The 24,184-nt window shown below is 48.5% G+C and overlaps 1 protein-coding gene across 7 annotated transcripts in view; it reads left to right on the forward strand.

Annotated features, from left to right (window-relative positions):
* The window catches only part of AK8 (adenylate kinase 8), a 127,840-nt gene that overhangs the window by 41,816 nt on the left and 61,840 nt on the right, over positions 1-24,184 (forward strand). For 6 of the 7 annotated variants that reach the window (XM_038548918.1, XM_038548920.1, XM_038548924.1 and 3 more), the window contains 5 exons: positions 3,257-3,338; positions 3,861-3,932; positions 4,932-5,132; positions 8,429-8,560; positions 16,703-16,792. In XM_038548918.1, coding sequence (XP_038404846.1) covers positions 3,257-3,338; positions 3,861-3,932; positions 4,932-5,132; positions 8,429-8,560; positions 16,703-16,792 — 577 coding nt within the window. The remainder of the gene's footprint in view (positions 1-3,256; positions 3,339-3,860; positions 3,933-4,931; positions 5,133-8,428; positions 8,561-16,702; positions 16,793-24,184) is intronic. The other variant, XM_038548919.1, reaches the window with a different exon arrangement.

The following is a 24,184-nucleotide window of genomic DNA, read 5'->3' on the forward strand; positions in this document are numbered from 1 at the left end:
ATCTGCAGTTGGAGCTGGGAGCCAGGGAAGGGGCATCCCAGGGGAAGCACCCCCCACTCTGGTCTTCAGAAGAGAGGGGAGGAGACCAGGAGCAATGCATCAGAAAGGCAGAGGACCCAGAGGGCAAGAGTTTTACTGCGTGAAGCTGCTAATTGTGCTTTAATAATAGTCAGGAGGGCAGGAAAGGCCAGTGTTCACACAGAGCAGGACAGCCCGCTCCGCGTCGGGCCGTGCTCTTCTGGGCCTCGCCAAGTTCCCTAGGCTGGCTGGCTGCGTTCTTTCCCTTTTTTTCATCTGTGACATCTGCTCGGTGCTTGTCCCTCCTGTGATCCCGTACCCCTCGCAGCTGTGCAGAACTCCAGCTCTGCCCTGGTGCGTGGAGTGCCCTGAGCATACGGCCTTTTTGATGTGTGATAAAACAGAACCAAGCCACGGGGGTATGGCGAGCGAAGGCATCAGAATATCAATTAACCTGCTCTGAACAAAGCTACGGCTCCAGAGTGGAATAGACATTTCACTGAAGTGTCAGGAAGATGGATAATGTATTCTAATTAGGGATTGACTGATACCTCCGCATCCAGCCACTCCTGGTAGTCAGACCCATGAACCTAACGAGTGTCCCATCATGGCACTGGCTGGGTGCTATTTACTGATTTATGACTCCTTGCTTTGGCAGATTTTGCAGCCATTAACTTGCTCCCAACCAACACTGTCATTTCCCCTGGAAAGAGCCGTCCATTCTGCCACTGGGTAGTTGCACAGGGTAGTTGCACAGCACCTCTGTAAATGCAAGAGTTCTGGGAAGGAGGATCTTTTCCGAGCACAAAGCCTAGTACCTCCACCTTAAGGATGCCCCAGGACCTATGCTGCCTGCTGCAGTGGCCTTGGTTACTACCCTCCCTTCCCAGGAGAACTGGCTTGGGCCCATGTGGAGATGAGGGGTCTCCATGGCTGCCTTTCCCACCAAGCAGGAGGCTGTACTAATGGGGCATGAGTGCTGCCCTAAGGGGTCCCTTAGGGACCTTACTGCCTGGGTGATCATACATCCCCTTGAGTCTGAAAGAGCAACCCTGGAGAGCCAGTGGCCTGGGATTCACTTCAGAACACCCCCTCCCTTGCCTCTTTTGAAAATTTCACATCCACACCAGAATGACGCACCAGTGGGGCTAGGCTAATTAGGGAGATGTTCCTCATTTTGCTGCACTTTTCCTGTGTAATTGGAAGGCCCGCTTTCTCCAGCGAGAAGTCGGTGGGAGCTGTTCCCCTGAATAGTTCTAAAAGCTTTGGACCACATACTGATACAGCTGCAATTTATGGGCAAGATTATAATGATTGCTCCTTAATGCAATATTAAAAGCAGAGGTCTTTTCTTGGTGCTGAGTGGAGATGGAGTTCCAACCTTCTTTCAGCTTCAAAAAAGGAACTCGAAATAATCCCTAGTCCCTATACTAGAAGAAGCAATTGGTGAGCTCCCAGCCCCTCCCTCCAAATAGAGAAAAAATAAGGGGGTCTGAACATAGCTAAAGTTCAGAAAATTTTGGTTGGGCTTCCAGAGCTGCGAGCGGGAGCTCTCAGATGCCTTGCCTCCCAGCTCCTCTGGTGGTGAGCACATCTGTAGGTGTTTGCTCTTCTTAAGAGCAACAGCCCAGCTCTAGGCTGGCTATAACAAGGACTTGAGGGAGCAAAAGGCTGTTAAGAATTTTTTTTGCACTTTTGCTTCATTAGTTCTAGAAACCAAGGTTCCGTAGGCTGCGCGTTTTCCTGCATAATTTAAGAAATTAATGAAAGCATGCCTGATTTTTCCAACACTCTTTACTCTGTAAATTTGTTTAGTCTTTTTTTTTTTTAACTGTCAGTGGAGGACGTTGGAACCTAAATATTTTAATATTGAAGAAATGCAGGCCCTTTTCTGGTTAGTTCCTTTTTTAGGAATACAGGTGTTCTATAAATTAGATGTTCCGGGTTTTAAATGAGCTTGAATCTGAGTTCATCCCTATAGGTCCATTGTCTGACCTTAAAGCAACCAAGTTCTCCCAATGACTCCAGGGAAAGGTCTATGGTGAGGGAACCAGTGTCAGAAACTGCAGCTTCTGGGATGGTCACCCAACTGCCTTGCAGCAGAGGGAAGGCCTGAAACAGCTGCTTTATTTCACCTTCCAGAGCTCACTTTACCTAATAATCTGGACATCAAATATAAACCATTAAAAAGTGTGTGTGTGTAACTCCAGACTCCTGGGACTTGAAAGGACTTTAGAAATTGTTTGATGTGAACTTTGCTGAGGGATATAAAAAAAAAATCAACTTACACAAATGGGAAGGGAAGATACTGATGTTGTGAAAGTGTCAGTTCTTCATACATTGATACATTTAATGTCATTCCAAAATTTTAGCAGAATTTCTAATTTTGAACTTGCTTGGCAGAATTTCTAGTTTGAACTTGCAAAATATTTTTGCTGCCTACTTGGAAGAACAAATTTTAAAAAATTTTTTAAACTATTATTTTAAAAGATTTTACTTGGGAGCAAGAGAGAGCACACAAGTGGGGGGAGGGGCAGAGGGAGAGGGAGAAGCAGATTCCCCACTGAACATGGAGCTGATGTGGGACTCGATCCCAGGACCCTGGGATCATGACCTGAGTCTAAGGCAGAAGCTTAACCAACTGAACCACCCAGGCACCCCAAGCCCAGGTCTCTTAAAGCTCCAAGTTTTGGTGCCTCTTCTTAAGAGAGTAGGGTTTTGTTTTGACTCACTTGGTTCCTCCTCCCAGGATCCCCCATCCAAGAAACTCTCTTTATGAAATAATCCACGAGATGGAAAAAGCCATATGCACATAACTGTTAATCACAGCATTATTTATGATCACAAGAATTATTAGCAGTTGAAATGTTCCATCATGGGGTGTGGCTAAGTGACTGTGGCATGCTCACTGGTAGGACATTGTATAGACACTGAAAATAATGGCAATGCAGAGGCGTGCCGATATGAGAAAGTGTTTTGGTAGCCATAATGTGTGATGGAAAAAATCAGGACATAAAATATGTATGTCGTGATTCTAGTCATAAATATAAGACTCAGAAGGGGATGTAACAATAGGAATATACTTGTTAAGTTCTGATGTGGCTGTCAGAAACATTTACTTTTTTTGTCCTTAAAGTTCTAGTTTTTCTATAAAGCTATATTGCTCCTTTTAGAATTCAAAAAAAAAAAAATCTAAAAAATAAATGTAGATAAGCACCTTTCCAAATTCTCTGTCTAGGGCTGGATTCTGGATGGCATCCCTGCAACTCGGGAGCAGGCCCTGATGATCCAGACCATCGGGATCACCCCCAGACATGTCAGTGAGTAGCTTGCGAAGGGCCCTCCCACCAGAGCTGCAGTCCCCAGACCCCAGGAGTGAGGACCCTGCTCTGTGTTGCTGGTTCCCGGTGCCCACTCTCAGCCCCATACCATCCAAGACCCAGCAGGAAAGAGGAGGACAGCACAGTTGAATTTTTCACAAAGCTAAAGGCCTTCAGGGATTGCTCTTAGAGAAAGGGGGTTTTGCTTTGGCCCTGGTGGTTCCTTGTTGCAGGAATCCCATTTCTGAGAAACTCTCTTTAGGAAATAATCCAAAATATGGCAAGAACATTCTGCACAAGAGCATTACAGTGAAAATTGTTAGATGAGATGTTCAAGTGTGGGCTGTCTGCTGTCCTGAGACTGAAGATCTCTCGGAGGGATTCTCAGGGGTGGGGGTGGGTGTTGTGTTAGTGTTGTTACCCAGCAAGAGAGACATAAGACAAGCTATTGGCCCATGAGATCCAAATGTTTGGGACCTGCTACCTGACATGTCAGTTGTGCTGTTGTCCTTCTCCATCCAGTTGCTCTGAGCGCTCCAGACACTGTCCTGATTGAGAGAAACCTGGGGAAGAGAATCGACCCTCAAACAGGAGGTATGACATCTCCACCTCTACCCCTGCTCCATGGAGTTTCAGAGGCGATCTGTGATTGATGATTATCCAAGGAGTAGTCCCAACCACCATCTATGGAGCCCTTCTCCACTCGGGGCACCAGCAGAGGGCCACATGGGGGCCGCGTAGGCGAGCACAGGCTCAGATGCTGCAGGCTGGACTCGGAGCAGGAGGTCACTTGGGATATGATGAACCACAGCAGAGCAGGAGTTGAGGCCCCAGTGGCTGAAAGGAGGAGCCCTGTTAGTGTGGAGATGGGTTTCAGCTCCCAAAGACCAGGCAGTTCAGCAGGGGCCCGGAGCCCTTGACCTCTGGCCTGAGGCTTTGGCAGCAGACAGACCAGGGTTCATAGACCCTGGCCTCACCCCTTTCCATCTGTGTGATGTGGGATGAGCTGCCCAACGTTGCCAAGACTCAGTTTTCTTTCCTGTACGTGGGTGAGATCTACCTTGTGATCTGATTGCCATGAGGACAAGCGTGTGCAGGTGATGCCCGGGGGGGTGAGCACTCAGGAGCCACAGCCACGCTTCCTGGTGCCAAAAATCCTCATCTGTTTGTTACTATTATTATTATTATTATTATTATTATTATTATTATTATTATTATAGGATTTATTTATTTGAGAGAGAGAGAAAGAGAGCACAAGTGGGAGGGGCAGAGGGAGAAAGAATCCTGAGCAGACTCTGCTGAGCTCAGGGCCTAACGCAAGGCCTGATGCCTTGAACCTGAGATCACAACCTGAGTGGAAAGCAAGAGTTGGTTGCTCAACTGACAGAGCCACCCAGGCACCCCCTCATCCTTTTGTTATTGTTAATAGAGACATAGGAGCAGCACCAGACCAAAGTGTATCCTGCACAGTTTAGGGTGAATGAATATGCCTAGGATTCACACAGGCTGTGGATTTCACACCGGCCAGATGCAGTGCTGGCCTTGGCAACCCCTGGGTGGGTGAGTCTAACCCTGTACGTCTCCCCCTTGCAGAGATTTATCACACCACCTTTGACTGGCCCCCCGAATCTGAAATTCAGAACCGGCTGGTGGTGCCGGGGGGCATCTCAGAGCTGGAGACAGCACAGAAACTGCTGGAGTATCACAGGAACATCATCAGGATCCTCCCGGCTTACCCCAAAATCCTGAAAGTCATCAATGCCGACCAGCCATGTGTGGACGTCTTCTACCAGGGTAAACACAGATGGCAGTGGGTCCTGCATGCACTTCGACCCTCCTCATCCCAGTGTCACTTAATATGGCAGCGATGCCAGTGACCAGGCTGTGTCTGAGACCCTGGGAATCAAGTCACGGATGGCCCAGGTTCCCTGCTCGGAGACCCTGGGTGAGGTTCTGTACTCTGGTGAGAGGAGTGTGGGAGCAAGTTTTACCTTGGGGGTGAGGGAGAAGGAAGAGAAAATTTATAAAAATTAAAATACAAACGTATGAACAGAACCCACTCCGCCACAAAAAAATATCACCCAAACCTGCAATGCAACTTGGGGGTCATGATTCCATTTAAAGCAAGGTTAAGGGCAGCCCCCGTGGCCCAGGGGTTTAGTGCCTCCTTCAGCCCAGGTGTGATCCTGGAGACCCAGGATTGAGTCCCACGTCGGGCTCCCTGCATGGAGCCTGCTTCTCCCTCTGCCTGTGTCTCTGCCTCCCTCTCTCTCTGTGTCTGTCATGAATAAATAAATAAAATCTTCTAAAAAAATAAAAATAAAATAAAGCAAGGGTAAGCAGCCCCACGCCTGGTACTGCACTGTTGTTAGAGCAGTAGCAAAGGCTCACAGAAAGTGGCTGGAGCAGGTGCATGTGTGTGTGGGAGGTGGGATGGGGTGGGGAGCCAGGAGCCTCGTGTTTAAATCTCATCTCCACTACACATCAGCTGTGCAGTCTCTGGCAACTCTTTTACCCCTCTGGGCCTCAATTTTGTCATCCCTAAAATGGGAACAAAAATCATGTCTTCCTCCCAGACTTGGGTGAGGATTACATGGGGATTCTGCAGATCACGTATCCACAGCCATGAGTCTGGCAGCTGGTGCAGAGGAATGCTCATAAGTGTCAGGCATCATTGCTATTGGGACTCCACATCCTGTCCAGAAAGGCCAAGGAAAGTTAGAATGATGAGATCCCAGGGCAACCGAATTATAATTTGTAATTGTCTCTACATCAAATTATCCCCTCCTATGCAATGCCAGGTAAATGACACAATAAAAATGCCAGCATGGGTATCTAAGATACTTGATGGTTAACAACAGCCCTTTTTGGTATATTGTCTCAAATCTCTTTAAGAAAAGTTGTGTTGTGGTGGGGAGATGCTTCTGAGCCCCCAGCCCCCACCTGCTGGTGGACTTCACTTTCCTGAGAGCCCAAGGTTGGCACAGCTCAGTCACCTGGTGGGGGGATGTCTAGCAGACATCTCTATGTTGAAACAAGCCAGGCTGTGGATACCCTACAGTTTTCCAGTGATTTTGCATCTCGGAAGGGTCTTTAGTAGCAAACGCTGCGCTCTGAAGATAAACAACCACAACATTTATCTTATGGCATGATTCTGAATTTACACATTAATTACCTCCAAATTACTTAATTAAATTTAAAAGTTCATATGATCATTCATAAAGAATTCATGCCTGGAATTGTAAATAAAAATGTGAGTGTCTGCATATTAATTATTATTAATTAATAATGCAGACAGATAAATTGAAAATTGGAATGCAAAATTCTCTCTGTGTTGTTTTTTTAATCTCTCTGCAGTGCATCCAGCAACCACATATTTTTAAAAAGAATAATTAGATGTTGAGACTGTCTGGGGGATCATTACTTCTAATTAACTTAGTTATTTACTGTAAATTAAGCATCATTTGTAAGCAGGCTGCTTTGCCTGTAGCGTTTGTGCATTTCAGATGTGCTGGATCATGGCAGTTCTGAGGATGGAGGGGTTTGCTTGTATGGCTTCCTCCAGCTTATTCTCAGGGGCAGAAAATGTTACCCAGGCAGCAGGTTCATAAGAGCCCTCCCAGCCCTGCCAGCTCTCTGTAAAACGGAGCAAGAATAATACATCTCTCGTGGGAATGTGCACCAACCGAGTAAGAGCATGTCCTCAGAGTATTTTGCCTAGCGGTTCCCACGAGCTGGTGTGTATGATATTACGATGACAATGATGAATAACGCAACCTTTAAGATAGTCGATTAACTTACCTGTACCTTTAGTTCTAAAAACGAGGGGAATTGCGATATTTGTAATGATCCTTCCAATTTAAAAAAAATCCTACAAAGATTTGAAAGGTCAAAATTCATACAGTGAACAGCACAGGGCTTCTCATTTGCCCCCCTTTTCCCACCCTGGGGACATTTGGCAACGTCTGGAGAGATTTGTTGTCACAACTTGGAGTTGTGCTACTGGCACCTGGTGGATATGCCCAAAATATTGCGAGGGCGAGGTTGGCAAACCCTGCAGCACCTGTCTCTTGATTCAGGGGCACTAGGTCCCTGAAGGTGGCATGGTGGCTCAGCCCCTTACTGGGGCAGAACCCACTGAAGGCAGGACAGCCATTAGAGGGCCATGCATGGCTGACCTTGTGCAAGATGCTCTGGGTCCCTGGTAGGAGGTGAGGCTGGGGAGGGAGCCCCTGTTTTGATGTCAGCCACTGGAGAGCTGGCGCCGGCTCCTGGCCTCAGCAGGTTCCAAGTGGCTGCCTGTAACAGCCTCCTCAACTGCTCTCAGTGCATCCTCCGTGCTCAGGTCAGGGGGACCTGGTTTGATGTTGTCATCTAGTGCCCTCCATGGTGCAGTTGCCTCAGTGTTGGGGACACTGGCCCCATGTCCCTACTTCCTTGTTCATCAAATGGCCAGGGCATGCCATGGGCCAGGCAAGCAGCTGAATCTGCCTACTCCTGGGATCTATTTGATCACTGCCTCTTTGGAGACTCCCAACAAAGTTGGTGTCACTGGAGCACAGCTGAAATTATTCTCTACCAATTCCTGAGTCCTTTAGAAGTCCCCATGTGCAAGGCCTGATGCATTTATCAATCAAAGTCTACATCTGACACTGGGAGACTGGCCTGGTCCTGGGCTTCATTCAGGCTGGAGGCTCAGCCCAGATTCAGTTTGGAAACATCCCAACCTATCAAGTATGTGTCCTGTGTCCTGGGACCAGGATGCCAGTTCACCCCAGCAGCACACCCAGCCTCCCTTCAACCAGGAGGGAAAGGCAGGTGTCCTAGAGGAACTGTAGGGTGGACAGGCTCAGAGAGTGGCTTCTGTGGATCCACTGCCCCCTCCATCTTCATGCCCAGGCCTGAAGCAGAAATCTTTCCCCTTCCCTGTAGCCTCACCCCGTGGCCACTAGCAGCCACACGGAGGGTTTCCTGGAGCTGTAAATGAGAGAAAGAATCCCTGCTGTTCAAAGAGCCCGCATACCGGTTCTGTAAGCCAGTTTCCTTTCTTTATGATCTGAGTTTACTATCCTCATATCCTCTCTTTCCAGCTCTGACCTATGTCCAAACCAACCATCGATCAAATGCCCCATTCACCCCACGGGTGCTGCTTTTCGGGCCCATGGGCAGTGGGAAGAGTCTGCAGGCTGCCCTCCTGGCCCAGAAGTACGGCCTCGTCAACGGTGAGTGCCCTGGCCATGCTGTTTCCAGAGCCTTCTCCCGCCCACTGCCTTCCTGAGCTTTCTGGCCTTATGAGGGTGGTGAGGAGCAAAATCGCTTCTCTTTCTCGCTCTCTGCTGTCAACAGCCTTCAGATATTCCATCTTTACAGGGATGGCTTTTGTTCCTCACAAAGAATATGGCCAATAAAAGCATTAACCAATAAAAAGGTGTCCGCAGCCCCAAGAGCCAGCACATTTTCCAGTCATTGTTCGTTCTAGCCTTCGAAGCAGTGGCTATTTTGTGCTTTGCACCACGGGCACTTCCTCCAGCCCCCGTGGCCTCCCTGGAAGCCACAGCCCTTGTATAATCTGGAGCTGCTGTTGATTTATTTTCTCCAGTCCCATTTGGCTCCCCGAACCCAGGTCAGTGTTTTCACAGGCAAACAGTTTCTGAACCAGACATAGACTTCTTGCTTGTGTAGTTTCAATAAATATTTTACCAGGAGGAGAGAAAAGATTGAAATCAGTTTCTCCAGGCCTGTCCTGAGGTGGTCCCAGGCAGTCTCAGGAGCCAGCCGCCTTCAGGAAGATGAAGCCAGAAAGGAGGAAGAGTCAGAGCAGACACACAGGGCGGCTGCAGGGAGCACAAGAACTGCTGTCACCATGTCACCACCGACATAACTTCCAGTGAATGCTCCACAAGCCTGAGTTACCTCTGGTTATGAAGAAAAAAAGATCCCTGCACCCCAAATATAAAAATATGCATATATATACCTCCAAATTCTGCAGATACACCATACAAATATATGCATGTACAAACATGCACAGATATATATGTACCACCCTAGAAGGATCAGGCTTTGAAAGAAAAATGCTTTTCAGATGGGCCTCCTCCAATATAAAATCCGAGAGCGATGGACAGACTAGTCAGGAATCAGTAACAAAAATCGTACCCATGAAATAAAGCTAGGGAAGTGAACAATTATTCTGATTAGTAAAGAAAAATAGTCTCACTAATAGTCTTGTAAAAATACTAAATAGTAGGACTCTGATTCGATTAGTATGGAGAAATAATCTCAAGGCCTCAGGATGAAAAATGCTTTTGCTTGTATGGATGGTTTGTTGTTGTTGTTGATTAACTGCATTATTTAGGTAATTCCTTCTTTTGGTTTTACCTCTTGAAGTTTTATAAGGCAGACTTTGCAGCTCTGGTAGTGGCTCCTGTGGGAGGAGTGAGCCCCAGACTGCTTGTGGCTGCACCCACATGTTTATGGAGGGGGCTGTGGCACCAAGGGCAGGAAGTCTGGCCATAGGAGGAGCAGGAGTGGAGGGCGCCCCTAAAAGCCTCCACACAATACCTTAACACAGCACACGGCCTTATTTTAGTCACAATCACTGTGTTGTGTTTTGTTCATACAAGCAGTCATTCAAGAAAAGCATTTTTAAGTTTATGTTGTTTTCTGAGTACCAGTCACGAGAAATGAAATTATATGCCTAGATTTCTTCCAGAAATGAAAATAAGAAAGCTCAACATGGTTTCTGCTTTATAGCTGAAGAGCCACTGGGGGGCTTTTTTTTCCCCGGTAGTTGAGCTCAGAAAGTTCATAGTGGGGTGCCTGGGTGGTTCAGTGGGTGAAGCGTCGCCTTCAGCTCAGGTCATGATTCCAGGGTCCGGGGATGGATCCCCATGTTGGGCTCCCTGCTCAGCCCTTCTCCCTGGCTTGTGCTCTCTCTCTCTCAAATAAATAAATAAAATCTTTAAAAAAAAAAAAAAGAAAGAAACTTCACATTTCTCAAATGCATTCTTGATAAGTACAAGAAATCACTAGAATTCAGTACACCGACCTGTGGGACCTCCAGTTGGCAGAGCCAAGCATGGCGCTGTTCACAGTGGTTTCTCTGCAGAGGCCTGTCTGTACCCAGAGCTTCCAGGACTGCCTGCTCCCCCATGGCCACTCCCTGGTTTGGCTCTCATCTCCCCATTTATGCATCATTCAGTTGTGGGAAAACAGCTCCAAATAAGCAAGCACCCCAATATTCACACCAACAAGACTGATTAGAAGATTTGTTTACAATTGGTGAGAATATAAAAAGGCACAACTTTTTGAAAGACAAAGGCACCATTGGTTGACTGTGAACCCTGCAAATCCTCAGGCCCAGTGGATGTCACTCTGTGGATTTTTTTTTAAAAGATTGAGGGGATCCCTGGGTGGCTCAGTGGTTTGGCACCTGCCTTCCGCCCACGGCGTGATCCTGGAGTCCCGGGATCAAGTCCTGCATCAGGCTCCCTGCATGGAGCCTGCTTCTCCCTCTGCCTGAGTCTCTACCTCTCTCTCTCTCTCTCTCTCTCTCTCTCTCTCTGTGTGTGTGTCTCATGAATAAGTTAATAAAATCTTTTAAAAAAAATAAAAGATTGATAGATTGATTCATGAGAGAGAGAGAGGCAGAGACACAGGCAGAGGGAGAAGCAGGCTTCCTGCAGGGAGCCCGATGCGGGACTCGATCCTGGGACCACAACCTGAGCCAAAGGCAGACACTCAACCACTGAGCTGCCCAGGCATCCCTCACTCTGTGGATTTTATTCTACTGACACTCAGACCCTGAACAAGAGAGTGCATCATGAAAGTAGAGGCAACCCGAACTCAGTTAATAAGAGGCACAGTTAAGTAAGCTGTGAGAACCCCGTATACTAGAGCAAATTAGTGCTAGTATGTAATTATTACTCAAAATGAGGAGGCAGCTATTAAAAAGAGACCTGCAAAGTGACTCGATGTCCGTGATCTCTTGTTTAATGAGGGAGGAGGTAGAGAGCTAGTCATTCAACAGTGTTCAGGGGATGATCTCATTTTTGTTTAAAAAGTGTGTTCATGTACACTCAGAGAACATCTGAAGGAACATCCACACATCAAACTGGCTGTCCCTGTACAGTGGCATATTATACAATTTGGATTTTTTTTTTTGCTATGAGCATGAATTTTCTAACCAGAGACAACCATGAAAGTTTTATTAAAATAACATAATCATAGGGGCAGCTGGCTGGCCCACTTGGTAGTGCATGTGACTCTTGATCTCAGAGTTGTGAGTTTGAGCCCCACATTAGGTGTAGAGATTACTTAAAAAAATTTTTTTAAATTAAAATAAAAAATACATATAATCATCCCCATTGAGTGACTGCTATACACAGTAGAGGGAAGGTGTAGAAAGAATCAGAGAGAAACATAAGGATCCAGGTACACGGCTGGGCTGGGGCAGGGGGTGTGAACAAGGTAAGATGAGCTTATCCAACATAGTTCCAGGTCTGACTGTTCAGAGCCTTGGTGCTGGGAGCTGTTAGGAGAGAGGAGGCGGTTACATTGTTTTTTTCATAGGACATTGTGAAGTGAGGTTGTTGTAGGCAGGAGTGTTAAACCACCCTTTCCCAATATAAGCCCTGAACACTACACATTTTCCTCTAAATACCTCTTTAGCTGCATCTCACAAAATTTTAATGTGTTGTGTTTTATCATTCAGCTCAAAATATTTTCTTATCTGCCTTGTGGTTTCTTGTTTTTTTTTTTTTTTTTTTAGATGTATTTATTTATTAGAGAGAGAGCATGCACAAGCCGGGCGGGGGACAGAGGGAAAGAGAATCTCAAGCAGACTCGACCCTGAGCGCAGAGCCTGACTCGGGGCTCGATCTCATGACCCTGCTAAATTTCCAAATTGTTTGAGAATTTTCTAGATTTGGGGGAAGAGTATTGATTTCTAATTCTACTGTGCTCAGAGAACATACCTTATATGATTTCAGTCCTTTGAAATTTATTGTTACTTTTTTATGGCTCAGCATAAAGAACATGTATTCTGGCATTGGTGGACATAATGCTACACACATGTCAGTTAGGGTAAAATGTTTGATGCTGTTCAGATCTTCTGCGTCCTTCGTGATTTCTCACTACTATTATCTCAGTTACCAAGACATTAAAATCTCCAGCTCTGATTGTGGGTGAGTCTACTGCTCTGCCAGCCTCTGCTGTATGTCATTTGAAGCAGTGTTCCTGGGAGCACAGACACTGAGGACTGCTGTGTCTTCTTGATGAAATGACCCCTTTCTCATTAGGAAATGGTCCGCTGTCTCTCCAGAAAGACTCTTCCGGGAAGTGTACTTTGTCTGATAGTAACAGAGCCCCTCCAGCTCTCCTGTGATTGGTGTCTGTATGGGATATATTCTGTCCTCTTTCTTTTTAGATGATCTGTGTCTTAGATCCTAAGTATGTGTCTTGTACCCAACATACAATTGGGTCTCGCTTTCTTAAAATCCAGTCTGGGCATTTTCTGCCTTTTCATGAAAGTCTTTAGTACATCTCCATTTTGAGTAGTTTTTAGTAGGTTTCAAGCCTACCATCCCGGTTTTTTGTCTTCTGTCCCCTCATCTTTATTTCTCCTTTCCGGCCAACTGTTGGATTAACTAAATGTCATTTAGTAATGCATTTCATTTCCCCCATTGCCTTTTAAGCTGTGTCTTTCTGCTTTGTTCTGTTAGTAGCTGCTCTAGGGGTCATATGGCATCATTTATTTCTCACAGTGTGCCCTGACTTAATACTGTAATAGGAGGACCCACAACAGGCGTCTTTCCATTTCCCTCACTCTCTCCCAAGTGCTATCTTCGGTCATACATTTCATTTCTTTTTTTTCATACATTTCATTTCTCTATGTGCTATCAACTCTGCAGTATATTGTAATTATTTTTGCCTTAGTCATTTGGTTCTTTTTAAAGATTTTATTTATTTATTTATTCATGAAAGACACACAGAGAGAGAGGCAACTCGGGTAGAGGGAGAAGCAGGCTTCTCACAGGGAGCCCAATGTGGGACTCAACCGCGGGACCCAGGGTCACGCCCTGAGCTGAAGGCAGACACTCAACTGCTCAACCGCTGAGCCACCCAGGTGTCCCAGTCATTTGGTTTTTTAAGTGAAGTGCAGGGGAAAGGCTCTGTTATGTACCCACACACATCAACACTTGTTTGTTTGGATCTACATTTCCATCTGTACCGTACTCTTTCTGCTTAAAGAACTTCCTTTAACATTTCTTGTTGTGCAGGTCTGCTGGCAACAAATTCTGCTTTCATCTGTCTGAAAATGTCTTTATTCCACCTCCATTCTTGAAGGACGCTTCTGCTGCACATAAAAATCTATGTTGACAGGTGTTTTCCTCGTAGCACTTTAAACATGTCATCCCATTGTCTTACAGCTTGCGTTGCTTCTGATGAGAATTCAGAGATTATTTTTATCCTTGTTCCCCTACATATAAAGCATCTCCCCCACCCAGCTGCTTTCAATATTTTCTCTTTGTCTTTAGTTTTCAGAAATTTAACTCTGAAGTTGTATCAAGGTGGGGTTTACTTTGTGTTTATTCTGCTTGGGTCTCAGAGATTCTCGGATCTGTGTATTGATATTTTTCATCACGTTTTGAAATGTTTTTCTTCAGTTTTTGAAATTCTCTTGCCATTATTTCCTCAAATATTTTTTCTGCCTCTCTGTCCCTCCTCCCCCACCTCTCTCCATCCCTCCTCCCCCTTCCTCCCCTCCTCCCTCTCCCTCCCTCCCTCTCTCCCTCTCTCCCCACTTCTCTCTCCCTCTTTCCTTCCTTCTCCTTCTCCCTCCTTTCTGCAACTCTGATTACACATATGTGAGATTAGCCAATACTGTCCATCAAGTCACTAAGGGTCTATTCTTTCTTTCCAGGACTCCCTTTACCTTCTCTTTGTTTCAGTTTGGATACTTTCTCTGTACTGTTTTCTTGTCTCCAGATTCACAGATTGCAGCCTATCCAATGATGTTTTCCATTTAAGGGTTTTTTTTTTTTTTTTTTAATCTTTATTTATTTGTGATAGTCACAGAGAGAGAGAGAGAATGAGGCAGAGACACAGGCAGAGGGAGAAGCAGGCTCCATGCACCGGGAGCCTGACGTGGGATTCGATCCCGGGTCTCCAGGATCGCGCCCTGGGCCAAAGGCAGGCGCCAAACCGCTGCGCCACCCAGGGATCCCATGTTTTCCATTTAAGATAGTATATTTTCCAGTTCTAGAATTTGCATCTGGTTCCCATTTCTCTGCTGAGATTCCCCAACTGTTCACTCATTTTGACTATCTTTTCTTTAACAGTTTTAAATATATTTATAATAGCTGTTGTATTATTCTCACGTACTTGCTCTGACATCCATATCATCTCTTGATCTGATTCTGTAGCCTGTTTTCTCTCTTTATAGGAGTCACACTTTCCTGATTGATTGGGTGATTGATTGATTTTTGCATCTCAAGTAGTTTTTTTATTATATACTAGACATTGTGGATCTCACATGGCTGGGAATCTGGATTGTGTGGTTCTGCTTTAAGAATACTGAGTTAAGAGTTGAGGTCTAACAGGCAGTTACTTTGCTGCAAGATCAGCTTGATGCAGGGAGCCTGACTTTTAGTGTTTATTTAGGTGGGACCAGAGTATATGTCCTCTCTCAGGTTTATGTGCCCGCATACCCAGAGTCTCTGCTGACTGGGCACCTGGCACCACCTCTCACTCTGGCTGTCAGAGTGCCAGTGTCTCCCTGCACTGTGTGCCTCTCCCTTAGCTCACAGTTTCCTGGTAGCTTTATCTCTGCCAGGCCTGGGGGAAGGGGATCTCACCCACCATGTGCATGTGCACAGCTTTGCATTGACCAAAGACCCCAGGGAGTCCCCATGAGGATTTCTGAAACCACTTCTCTGCACAACTCCCTTCTCTCCATCACCTTGTTCCCCAAATACCAGCTCTCAATCCAGTCTTTATTTCCTGAGTTTGGCTCTCCTTATCCTGTGCTGTGCTGTGGTTGGAAAAGTGCTTATAGATGGAAATCTATAAGGCACTTTGGGTGCCTCCCTACTCTCAAGGGTCACAGCCCAATGCTGTCAGTGTTCCAATGCCTGAAGAGAGTTGTTTCACATATTTTGGTCAGTTTTATGGGTTTTTATGACAGAAGGTACATATAACATCTCTTGCTCCTTCCTGTCCAGAGCTGGAAGCTAAGTGTGGGTTTGATGTCACACAGACCTGGGTTTGAATCCCAGATTGGCCACTTCGTTGTTCTGTGACCTGGGACAGGTGCTCCACCTCTTTGCACACTGAGCACGGTGGTAGGCATGTGGAAAGATCTCGTCACTATCAGCTTTCATCATCACCCATGTTCCCTTAGTGAGTTGCACTGCTATGATCACTGCTGTCCTTCAAACAGTGAGTGAAGCACAACGTCCCTGAGGGATAAGTCTTTGGTGATGGTTATTGTCTTAAACATTTACCTTTTCCACTTACTTTTAGGAGTGGTTTTTGGTTTCTTTAATATATGAAGAAAACCCCTTGGTCTTAAAGTGAAGACTAGCAAGACTGTGTAGTTAATCCCTCATGAAAACATAGCCAAACCTTCCATCTTAGGCTCCTAGGGGCTCATAGCCAAGGACAGTGTGGCTTGGATTTGTTCAGGGCTTGCTAACTCACCAGCACCTGTGTGGTGGCCATGGCTGGGGTCTGGAGACATGATGGAGCTCATGATAGAATGGCTCCTGCCTGCACGGGCCATACATCTGAAGAGGGTTAGTAGCTACTGACCAGGCAACCCCAGCAAGCTGCCTTAGTTATGAACATGTCCATCCCTCATGTAAACATAGATGGTATCCCATGGAAGCGCCTGGGCCACAGCAAGGACTGTGAAACCGTCCGGCCTCTTCTGTGCAACAACCGGGTGGACACAAGCAACAGGCAAACAGGCGGCTCCCCTGTCCCACCCCCCCAACCCCAGGCATCATTCCTCAGCCCTGGCCAGAGCTGTTGTCGGGGTTCTGGGCCTGAGCGAGGCCTTGCAGGTGCTCCTCTGGTGGCACATCTCATCAGTGTCCTCCTTGCACTGTCCATTTTTAATCCATTCTCTACCAAATGCATTCCTTTTCATTCTGCACTTTCCTCCTCAGCTTCTTTTCTATTCCCCAGGTCCTTTTTGATATTTGCTTTCACTTGGACACACACCCACACTCAGAAAAACCCTTTTATATTTTTTTCAGTGACCTTTTTTTTCCCTCCAGCAGGCAGCACTAGCGCTTCTTTTTTTCTGGTTCCTCCTTCTGTTTAAAATTTAATGGGTGTCTTTCTGTTCCTCTCTCCCCCAGTCCACTGTGGGCAACTGTTAAAAGAGGCTGTAGCAGGCGAGTCAAAATTCGGCGAGCTCATCCAGCCCTATTTTCAGAAGGAGATGGCAGGTAGGCCACACGGTCCTCAACTGCCACAGCCTTGCAGGCTAGGGGGGCAGAGGGCTCTATACGGGGGTCACCAAGCACCAGGGGGTGGGGCTCAGCCTGGAAACTGTGGCTGGGAAATGGAAATGGGGCTTTCCTGTCAACAGAGGCTCTGCATTTGCTCCCCAGCAGGGCCCCTTGGCTTCCAGCCCCGTCCTGAGCTGGGAGGGGGTGGGGTGTTGATAGGAGGTGTTATTCCTGGAGATTTGGCATGTTTCTGTTTCTCGAGAGTATATGCTTTTCATAACTGATAACATTTAAATTGAGAGCCATGAGAGGCCATGGAGCTGCCCACATCCTTCATATTGGGCATACAAAAATACTGTGGGTAAATATTCTGATTTAATCAAAGTCCAAACCCAGAAGGTTCAGACAGCTTTCCAGATATAAGAGATGACTGGCCATTGGTCCTCAGGGGTTTTGAGCAGGGAGGCTGGGCCACACCTTCTTTCCAGCCCCCTCTGTGATCTACCATCTGAAAGTGTTCTCTGTCAACCCCCAGGAGGGGTGCCTTTGAGATCATTCTAGTTCAATTTCCTGAGCCCATAAATGAGGCTCGGAGAAGGGGCCAAGCTGCTGAGGCTGCACAGCCAGTTCACATCTGAGCTCCTCTGGACCAGGTGTTTCCTCCCCGGGGCAGTGCATTCCACACTCCCACATCCTCCTTCCCTCACCAAGTGCTATAGCTCCTCTGGACATCACTAAGTCTGATGTGATAGTGTCTTGTGAAGAAAACCCAGAACAAAAGCACCCTCTGTAGAGAGGGTACGTGCCTTGACCAGGACACCCTCTTGGCAGAGCGCTCCTTATCTTCTCCTTCCATCTTCTGGATGGAGCAAGTTGAGGGACACACATGAGAACAGGCAGCTTGCTCCTGAGCCATCAGCCGAGGCCCCCTGGGACCATGTCCTGGCTTGGTTCTCCCAAGCCCCCTTTAAGATGCTCCAGGCCCCCAGGGTGAGGTTCAGGGGAGGTGGGGTCAGATCCTTTGGACACAGTGATCTGTGTAGAAGGCGACACGCGAGTCTATTCATTCCTCCATCACTGGGGTATTAAGTGCCATGGAAGCAGGAAGCTCCAGGGTGAGCTTTGGTGCCTCCCTGTCTGGTTCAGATCTCAGAGCCGCTCCCATGAGCTGCTCAGCCCTGGTCAGAGCCCGAGGCCTCTCAGTGGTGAGATGTGGACGGGAGTCCCCAGGTCGCAGGGTTCCCGTGGGGACAGGACATGGCGTGTGTACCCGGTGGCCGGCAGGCATGCAGTGGGGGAGTCTTGGGGCCTGCAGCAGGCCGGCATGGTGCCTGAGCTCACTGAGCAGTCTCCCTCCCGTAATGCCCCTCTGCAGGCATGGGTGTGGGTGCCGCTCGTTCTTAGCATCCTGAAGAACGTTTGTGGAGTAAGTGGGTGAATGTAATAAGTTCACAGATTTATACCATTCTAAATTTTGCTGCAAATTAGTCCCCTGCCTGGACTGGAGGGCAGTTTAACTCCCCACTAACTAGCAAGTGGTGGTTTGGAGAGAAGGACCGTGACCCACCAGATAAGGCTGCACTCATGATCGGCAGATCTTGGGCAAGGAGCTCTGATGCTTCTTGCAACTTTTCTGTCCTTTTGACTTTTTCTTTTCTTTCCAAATAAAGGGTTACCAAAAGTCAGCATTTAGGTGGTTTCCAAATTTGCAGTCCCTCAAAAACACTGTATCGGGTCCCCCTTATACCTGCACAGGCTTGCGAACACCCCTGATGTGGGAGGGTGGGTCGTGCCCAGGTCAAGAGAGAGCTGTCGTGCTGGCTGGTGTCCTCCTCTGTGTCCCCGCCATCTCTCCGCATACAGCTGACTGACTTGTTTACTGTTGCTGCTGAAACAAGCTTAGTGGTTTCAAAGAACAGCCATTTGTTTCCTGGCAGCTCTGGAGGTCAGAGGTCCGGGACCTGAGCTGTGGGTTCCAGGTATGGCTGTGCTCCCTCTGGAGGCTCTGGAGAGAGTCTGCTTCGTCACCCACTCTGGTTCCCAGATGCCCTTCCTCTGTCCCCACAATCAGCACTGGAGTACCTTCAGATCCCTCGCTTCCCGACCGCTGGGGTAATAAACCCTGGGGTCTTTCCAGTGGTGGGCAAGAGGCAGATTGGGTTTTGCCTTGGGTTTTTTGGTGACTACAAAGGAGACGGGGGGCACGGGTCCCTGTAAGGCTGGGCTCTGCTCTCCATTGTCTCCTCTGCACCCTGTTGTTTACTTGGCTTTGCAGCTCTGTGCTTCTGTACTTCCTATAGAATTAAAGACACAACAGCAGCCATTACTGTATCTTCCTAACAGAAGCAATAAATTCTGTCATTTCACTAATCCCGATCTCGCAGAGATAACAAAGAGTGCATTTACATTCATAGCCACTATCAGGGTCTCATTATGGGCCTTAGGGAAGCTGCTGAGACAGCCCCAGTGCTGGGCCCACACAGGAGGAACACCAGAGCCACCCAAGTCTGGCGGGGGCCCCACTTTGCCACCAGCTGAAACAGGAAGAAAATGTAAATGATGCTAACCAAACTCGGTTTTGAAGGGAAGGTCAGACTGAGCACAGAGGCTCTTGCTTAGCCCACCACGGCCTTGCTTATCTGTGAATCACTGGGGTTGGCAGATCCCCCACCTGGGCCTCAGGAGCAGGTCACCTCCCCACAGCCCAGAGTGCTGAGCCCAGAGGGAGGCAGACCCAGAATTCTCTGGGGGCATCGGATGGACATATGGCAGTGCTGTGAGGGCACACTTGGGCCTCTTGATGTGGCTTCCCAGTCCAGGCCTGGGGATGAGCCAGTAGAGACACTTCCTCCTGCTAAGTGTCCACACCCTGATGGTGGGGACGGGGAGACCAGCCTCAGACCTTCCCCAGGAGGAGCCCTGAGTGAGCAGAAGCAGGAGCGGGCAGGGCAGCCCACCCTACTGGGGGCGAGGGCCAGCCAGCTGGAGGATGCGAACCAGAGGGAAAGGGCCAGCCCAACCAATGACTCTCGTCTCTGGGGAAGAGTGAGGCAAAGGGCAGGGGAGCAGATGTCCTCCCCCAGATGCTGCCCTGGGCTTGGAAGGTGACCCCTCCATACTGAGAGCAGCAAGGCACCCCATTGGCAGAATTCCAGCAGAACTCGATAGTGATGATCCTCTGTTGCTCTTGGGGGCCTGTTGAGGCCTGTCAGATCTTCACAAGCCTAGATGAGTTTCAAATATCTGTGCCCTGAGTGCCAGTAGCATTCCTGGGAACACAGGGGAGCCTGGCCACTCTCCTGCATATATTTTTACACGTGAAGTCCAGAAGGGTCAGGGAGCTTGGCTAAAGGACGAAGATTCTTGTCAGGGCCCAGAGGCCCCAACACCCTGGGGCAGAAGTGGCAGATGTCCCCACCAGAGCATCCTGCCATATAGCCACCTCAGTGTAGAAATCTGCCTCACCTGAACCCCTCATACTGGGCAGGGCCCTTCTGGGGACCAGACCTCCCGCACTGGGGACTCTGCCCTGTGCTCCTGGCTGCTGGCCTGCTTGCCAGCCCTCCAGCCTGGCCCTCACTGGGACCCCTGCCATCACAGGCTCTTGCCCTCTCTCCACTCACCTTGGAGCTGCAAGCCCCAGAGACGGGCAGCTTTGCGATGGTGGTGCATCTCGGCCACCCTCACGGTCACCGTCACCACTGTTGCCAGCGCAGCAGAATAGATCCAGATGTCATCTTTCCCCCCACAGAGCCACTTCCTCTTATCCTCTTAGTACCCACCGCGGGGCCTCATGATGTTATGTCCCAGTTGTGACCTCTGCAGGCTCAGTTATGTTCTCCTCTGTCCTCACAGGTGCTGCCAACACCTCCTTCTTTGGAATCAGTGGCAAAATTAATAACTGTTGTTTTCCCATCTTTCCACATTTACTGGGCAGAGGGCTCCAGGGCCCGTCACAGCCTGTCCTAAATCTCTCGATCCTAGGCTCTTGGCGACCTCACTGTGGACAGAGGGTTGGGGAGATGCACACTCTGTGTCCCGGACTTTGAAATATATAGGTCTGACCTCCTAAACTTATCCTTACTCTAGCTGCAGTGAACAGAACAAATTTATTCCCCAGGGTTCTGTGCACCGTGTTCTTTATGCAGGCAACCTCCATTACAGGCTGTACACGACACACGGGGCTGGGCCTTAAATCATGCAGGCTTAGCTGCCAGGAAGCTCCTGTCACTTCTACATGGGTATGAAACAGGGAAAAACTATTCTGGGTGTTTGGAAAAATCATTTCTCAGCTGTTTACATACCATTTAAAATGAGATGATTGGTGCTGATGGATTCCTCATCCAGTTCGCACAATGCCGACATGTGCTGTTCTTTTTCTCGCCAACATCAGGCGAAGGAGCCACGAGATCTCAACTCTGCCTAAATCAGCGGCAACTCACAGTGGTCACCACCTCCAAATGAGGGGCTCAGCTCCTTCCCTGGGGCTTCCTTCCTACCAAAGGGTCTTGTGGCAGGTGGGATTTCTTAATTCTGGAGGCCTAGAATGTCACAAGGAAAGCACTTGTTCCGTCTTTCCCCATTGGGATGTCTGGTTCTCCAGTTCTCACTTAAATGTGAAAACCAGCCTTCCTCACCGGCCTCAACTCATGCCATCAGCAAGAAGTCTGCACTGCTTTAGTCTTATCCCTTCCCTTGGGTATTCCAGCCAGAACTCATGGTCTAGAGGCTGGTGGCGGTAGATACAACCTCCTTCCAGAGGTCTCCTTCCTGGGTCTGATTAGTGGTATGCAACCATCTCTTTGGTTCAGAAGTGCTGCCTTCTATCCCAGCTCTGATAATTGTTTCCTTTCTCCAACATTGCTTGGGCTTTCTCTAAAGAACAGCTACCTAGGGAAGGTATTAAAAATAGCCAAAGGCCTATCTTGTCTTTGTTGGTGTCACTCTTTGCCCTGAGTGCATGAAGTGTTCGCCTTGATCTGACCATGTGGCCCTCAGAACGTGTTGGGATTGTCAGATCAGGGGACCAGGCACATCCCCAGCAGTGGCATTTGCGACACCTCTAGGAGGCTTTTCAGGAGAAGCACAGAGAACCGTGCCTTCCAACACCTGCCGGCCCGCCTTTTGGCCAAATTACAGTGGGCTCCTAAGTCCCGTCACCTTCATCACCAACCTGCCCTGCCAGCACCCCCGGCAGCTAAGGTAGTTCAATGACCAGAAGGCCCAAACTCCCTGGTGCACACGCCAGGCACACACTGACTCCAGGTGAGAAACAGCTGTTTAATTGGTGTAATAACTTTCCCCTAAGATCGTCAGTGCTGATGCAGCGGTAGGGCAACGTGGAAGACAGATCATTAGCGAGAGTTCCTTCTGTCCCCTCTTGCACGCCCTCCTCTTTCCGAAACGCTGCTGTCTGGAGGAGGTCCCTTCCGGCCTGATGGAACCCGAACCCGAGCAGAGGCGCGAGATTTGGGGGCGATCCGAGGCTCATTTGCACTCTTTCTGGTGATGAGCCCTCGCCACAGCAAATGCAGCCCTCAGTAACACACACCAGCCAAACCAGCCCCAAATTGGCATGATTATGAGTGTTTCCAGAGCCTTCGGCGAGCCCGCCTCCCAGGGGCGGGGGATCAGAGCTCCACCAAACTGCTGCCCTTTTTAGGGGGAATTAATATTCTCAGCACTAAATGCACACTAAAGATCTGACAATAGACCAGCTTTTCTCTTTTGTTAAAAACTTGCAAGGAGTTGCTGAGTTGAAAGACAAAGTAAATCTTCCCGTCTGAGGAGGTAAGCGGAACGGGATTGCTTGTTTTGCTCGGTGCAGCCTGGGCGAGCTGCACGCAGCCTTGCAGCGGAGGCGGAGGCGGGACCCCAGGGACCTCTGCCCGGCTGCAGCAGGGCTTTGCACGCGGCGTGTTTGTACCAGCTCAAGACAGCGCGCGGCTCTCTAAATAATTTACCAGTTGATTAATAGACTCACAGGGGTATAATTAGAAGAGGAAGAGACGGTGGGTACAGTAACCGGTACAGTGCTTGGGGGAACAGGAGCCTTTATTTTTTTAAAGAAACTTTCTAGGGTGCTGGGCGTTTGAAGACAAGTTGGGAAGAGCTCAGTGCCTCATCTCTTTTGAAGTGGAAATAGGACAGTTTGAATCCGTCGAGTTTAATTTTTCACAAGCTGTAGGGGCCCCGCAGTGCAACTCCCTTTTTATTATTGAAAAAACTCTACATTTTTCTTTCATTTTTCTACACACACACACACACACACGCACGCACGCATGCACACAGTCCAGGCAGTAAGTAATAAACACATTAATTTACTCTTTTATTCAGCGTGTGTTTTATGCGCTTCGCCTCCCCTGGATGTGTCCCCGAGTGTCCCTGCGGCACCCCCACCCAGAGCTCCCACATGGGGCCTCCTATAGATTGATTAATGGACGCCCCCTGTAATTTATGCATTTTAAAGGAACCCTCACCTCGGTCTGACAATGCTTTTGAAGTAGCTCCTTTTTTCAAGTCAAACTTTTGACTTTTCCACTGGGACTGCTACAAAGATTTCCTTATGGAAACTAGGTAGGAGGCTTTTTCAGCCTGAGAGGAAGCCAGGGCCAAGATAGCCCAACAGAGCAGCAGGTCTCAAAGTGGTGGTTGCATTCGGAGGCCAGAAGGCCGTTAGTGAAGATGGTTCCAGAAAGGGGGTCAGCGCCCCCGTTTATCAATGGGTTCGTGCCCTCAGAGGGTCCGCCTCCTTGTTTTTTCAAACTCGATTTTCATCACAGATGGGTGCATTGCTGGGGCATCATCAAAAGGTTTGTCACCTAAAGGTTGAAAAAGCTTTTTGTTCAATGGTGGGTCTGGTGGAGAAACTGAGGCAGCAAGGGGCTCTCCACTTATTTGTGCATTCGTTCAACGGAAACTCTCCCCACCAAGGATGGGGCATCTCCAGTGCCATTCTTCCCCTTAGCTGTGGCACCAAAGAGGGACAGCCACAGATGTTTTTGCTGGGCTGAGTGTTCATCCAGTGCTTGCTATGTGCCGGCATCTAGATTACAAAGGGCAATGAAACAGTCCAAACGTTTCTGCGAAGTCTAAGGTGAGTCCAGAGGTGCATGGTGTCCTTCTCACTCCGACTAGAGCTTCTGGAAGTGTTTCCCCTCCACGGGCAGCCCCAGTGGCTTCCAATCCACTCAGCTGTGAAATTGTCTGCGACAGGCCAGACCCGGAGGCCCCAGTCTTCTCCAGCCAGGAGGTCTCCCAGTGCAGCCGTCTGGGCAGCTGCTCACACCCCAGAGGCAGGTGCAGCTAGAAGCCCCTTTCCCTCTCAGAATGTCCTCAATGGGGAGCTGACACTGGCTCCTTTCTCCTCGGGCTGAGTGGGGCCTGAAG

The sequence above is a fragment of the Canis lupus genome, chromosome 9 (genome assembly GCF_011100685.1).
Source record: "Canis lupus familiaris isolate Mischka breed German Shepherd chromosome 9, alternate assembly UU_Cfam_GSD_1.0, whole genome shotgun sequence".
Classification (NCBI taxonomy): domain Eukaryota; kingdom Metazoa; phylum Chordata; class Mammalia; order Carnivora; family Canidae; genus Canis; species Canis lupus.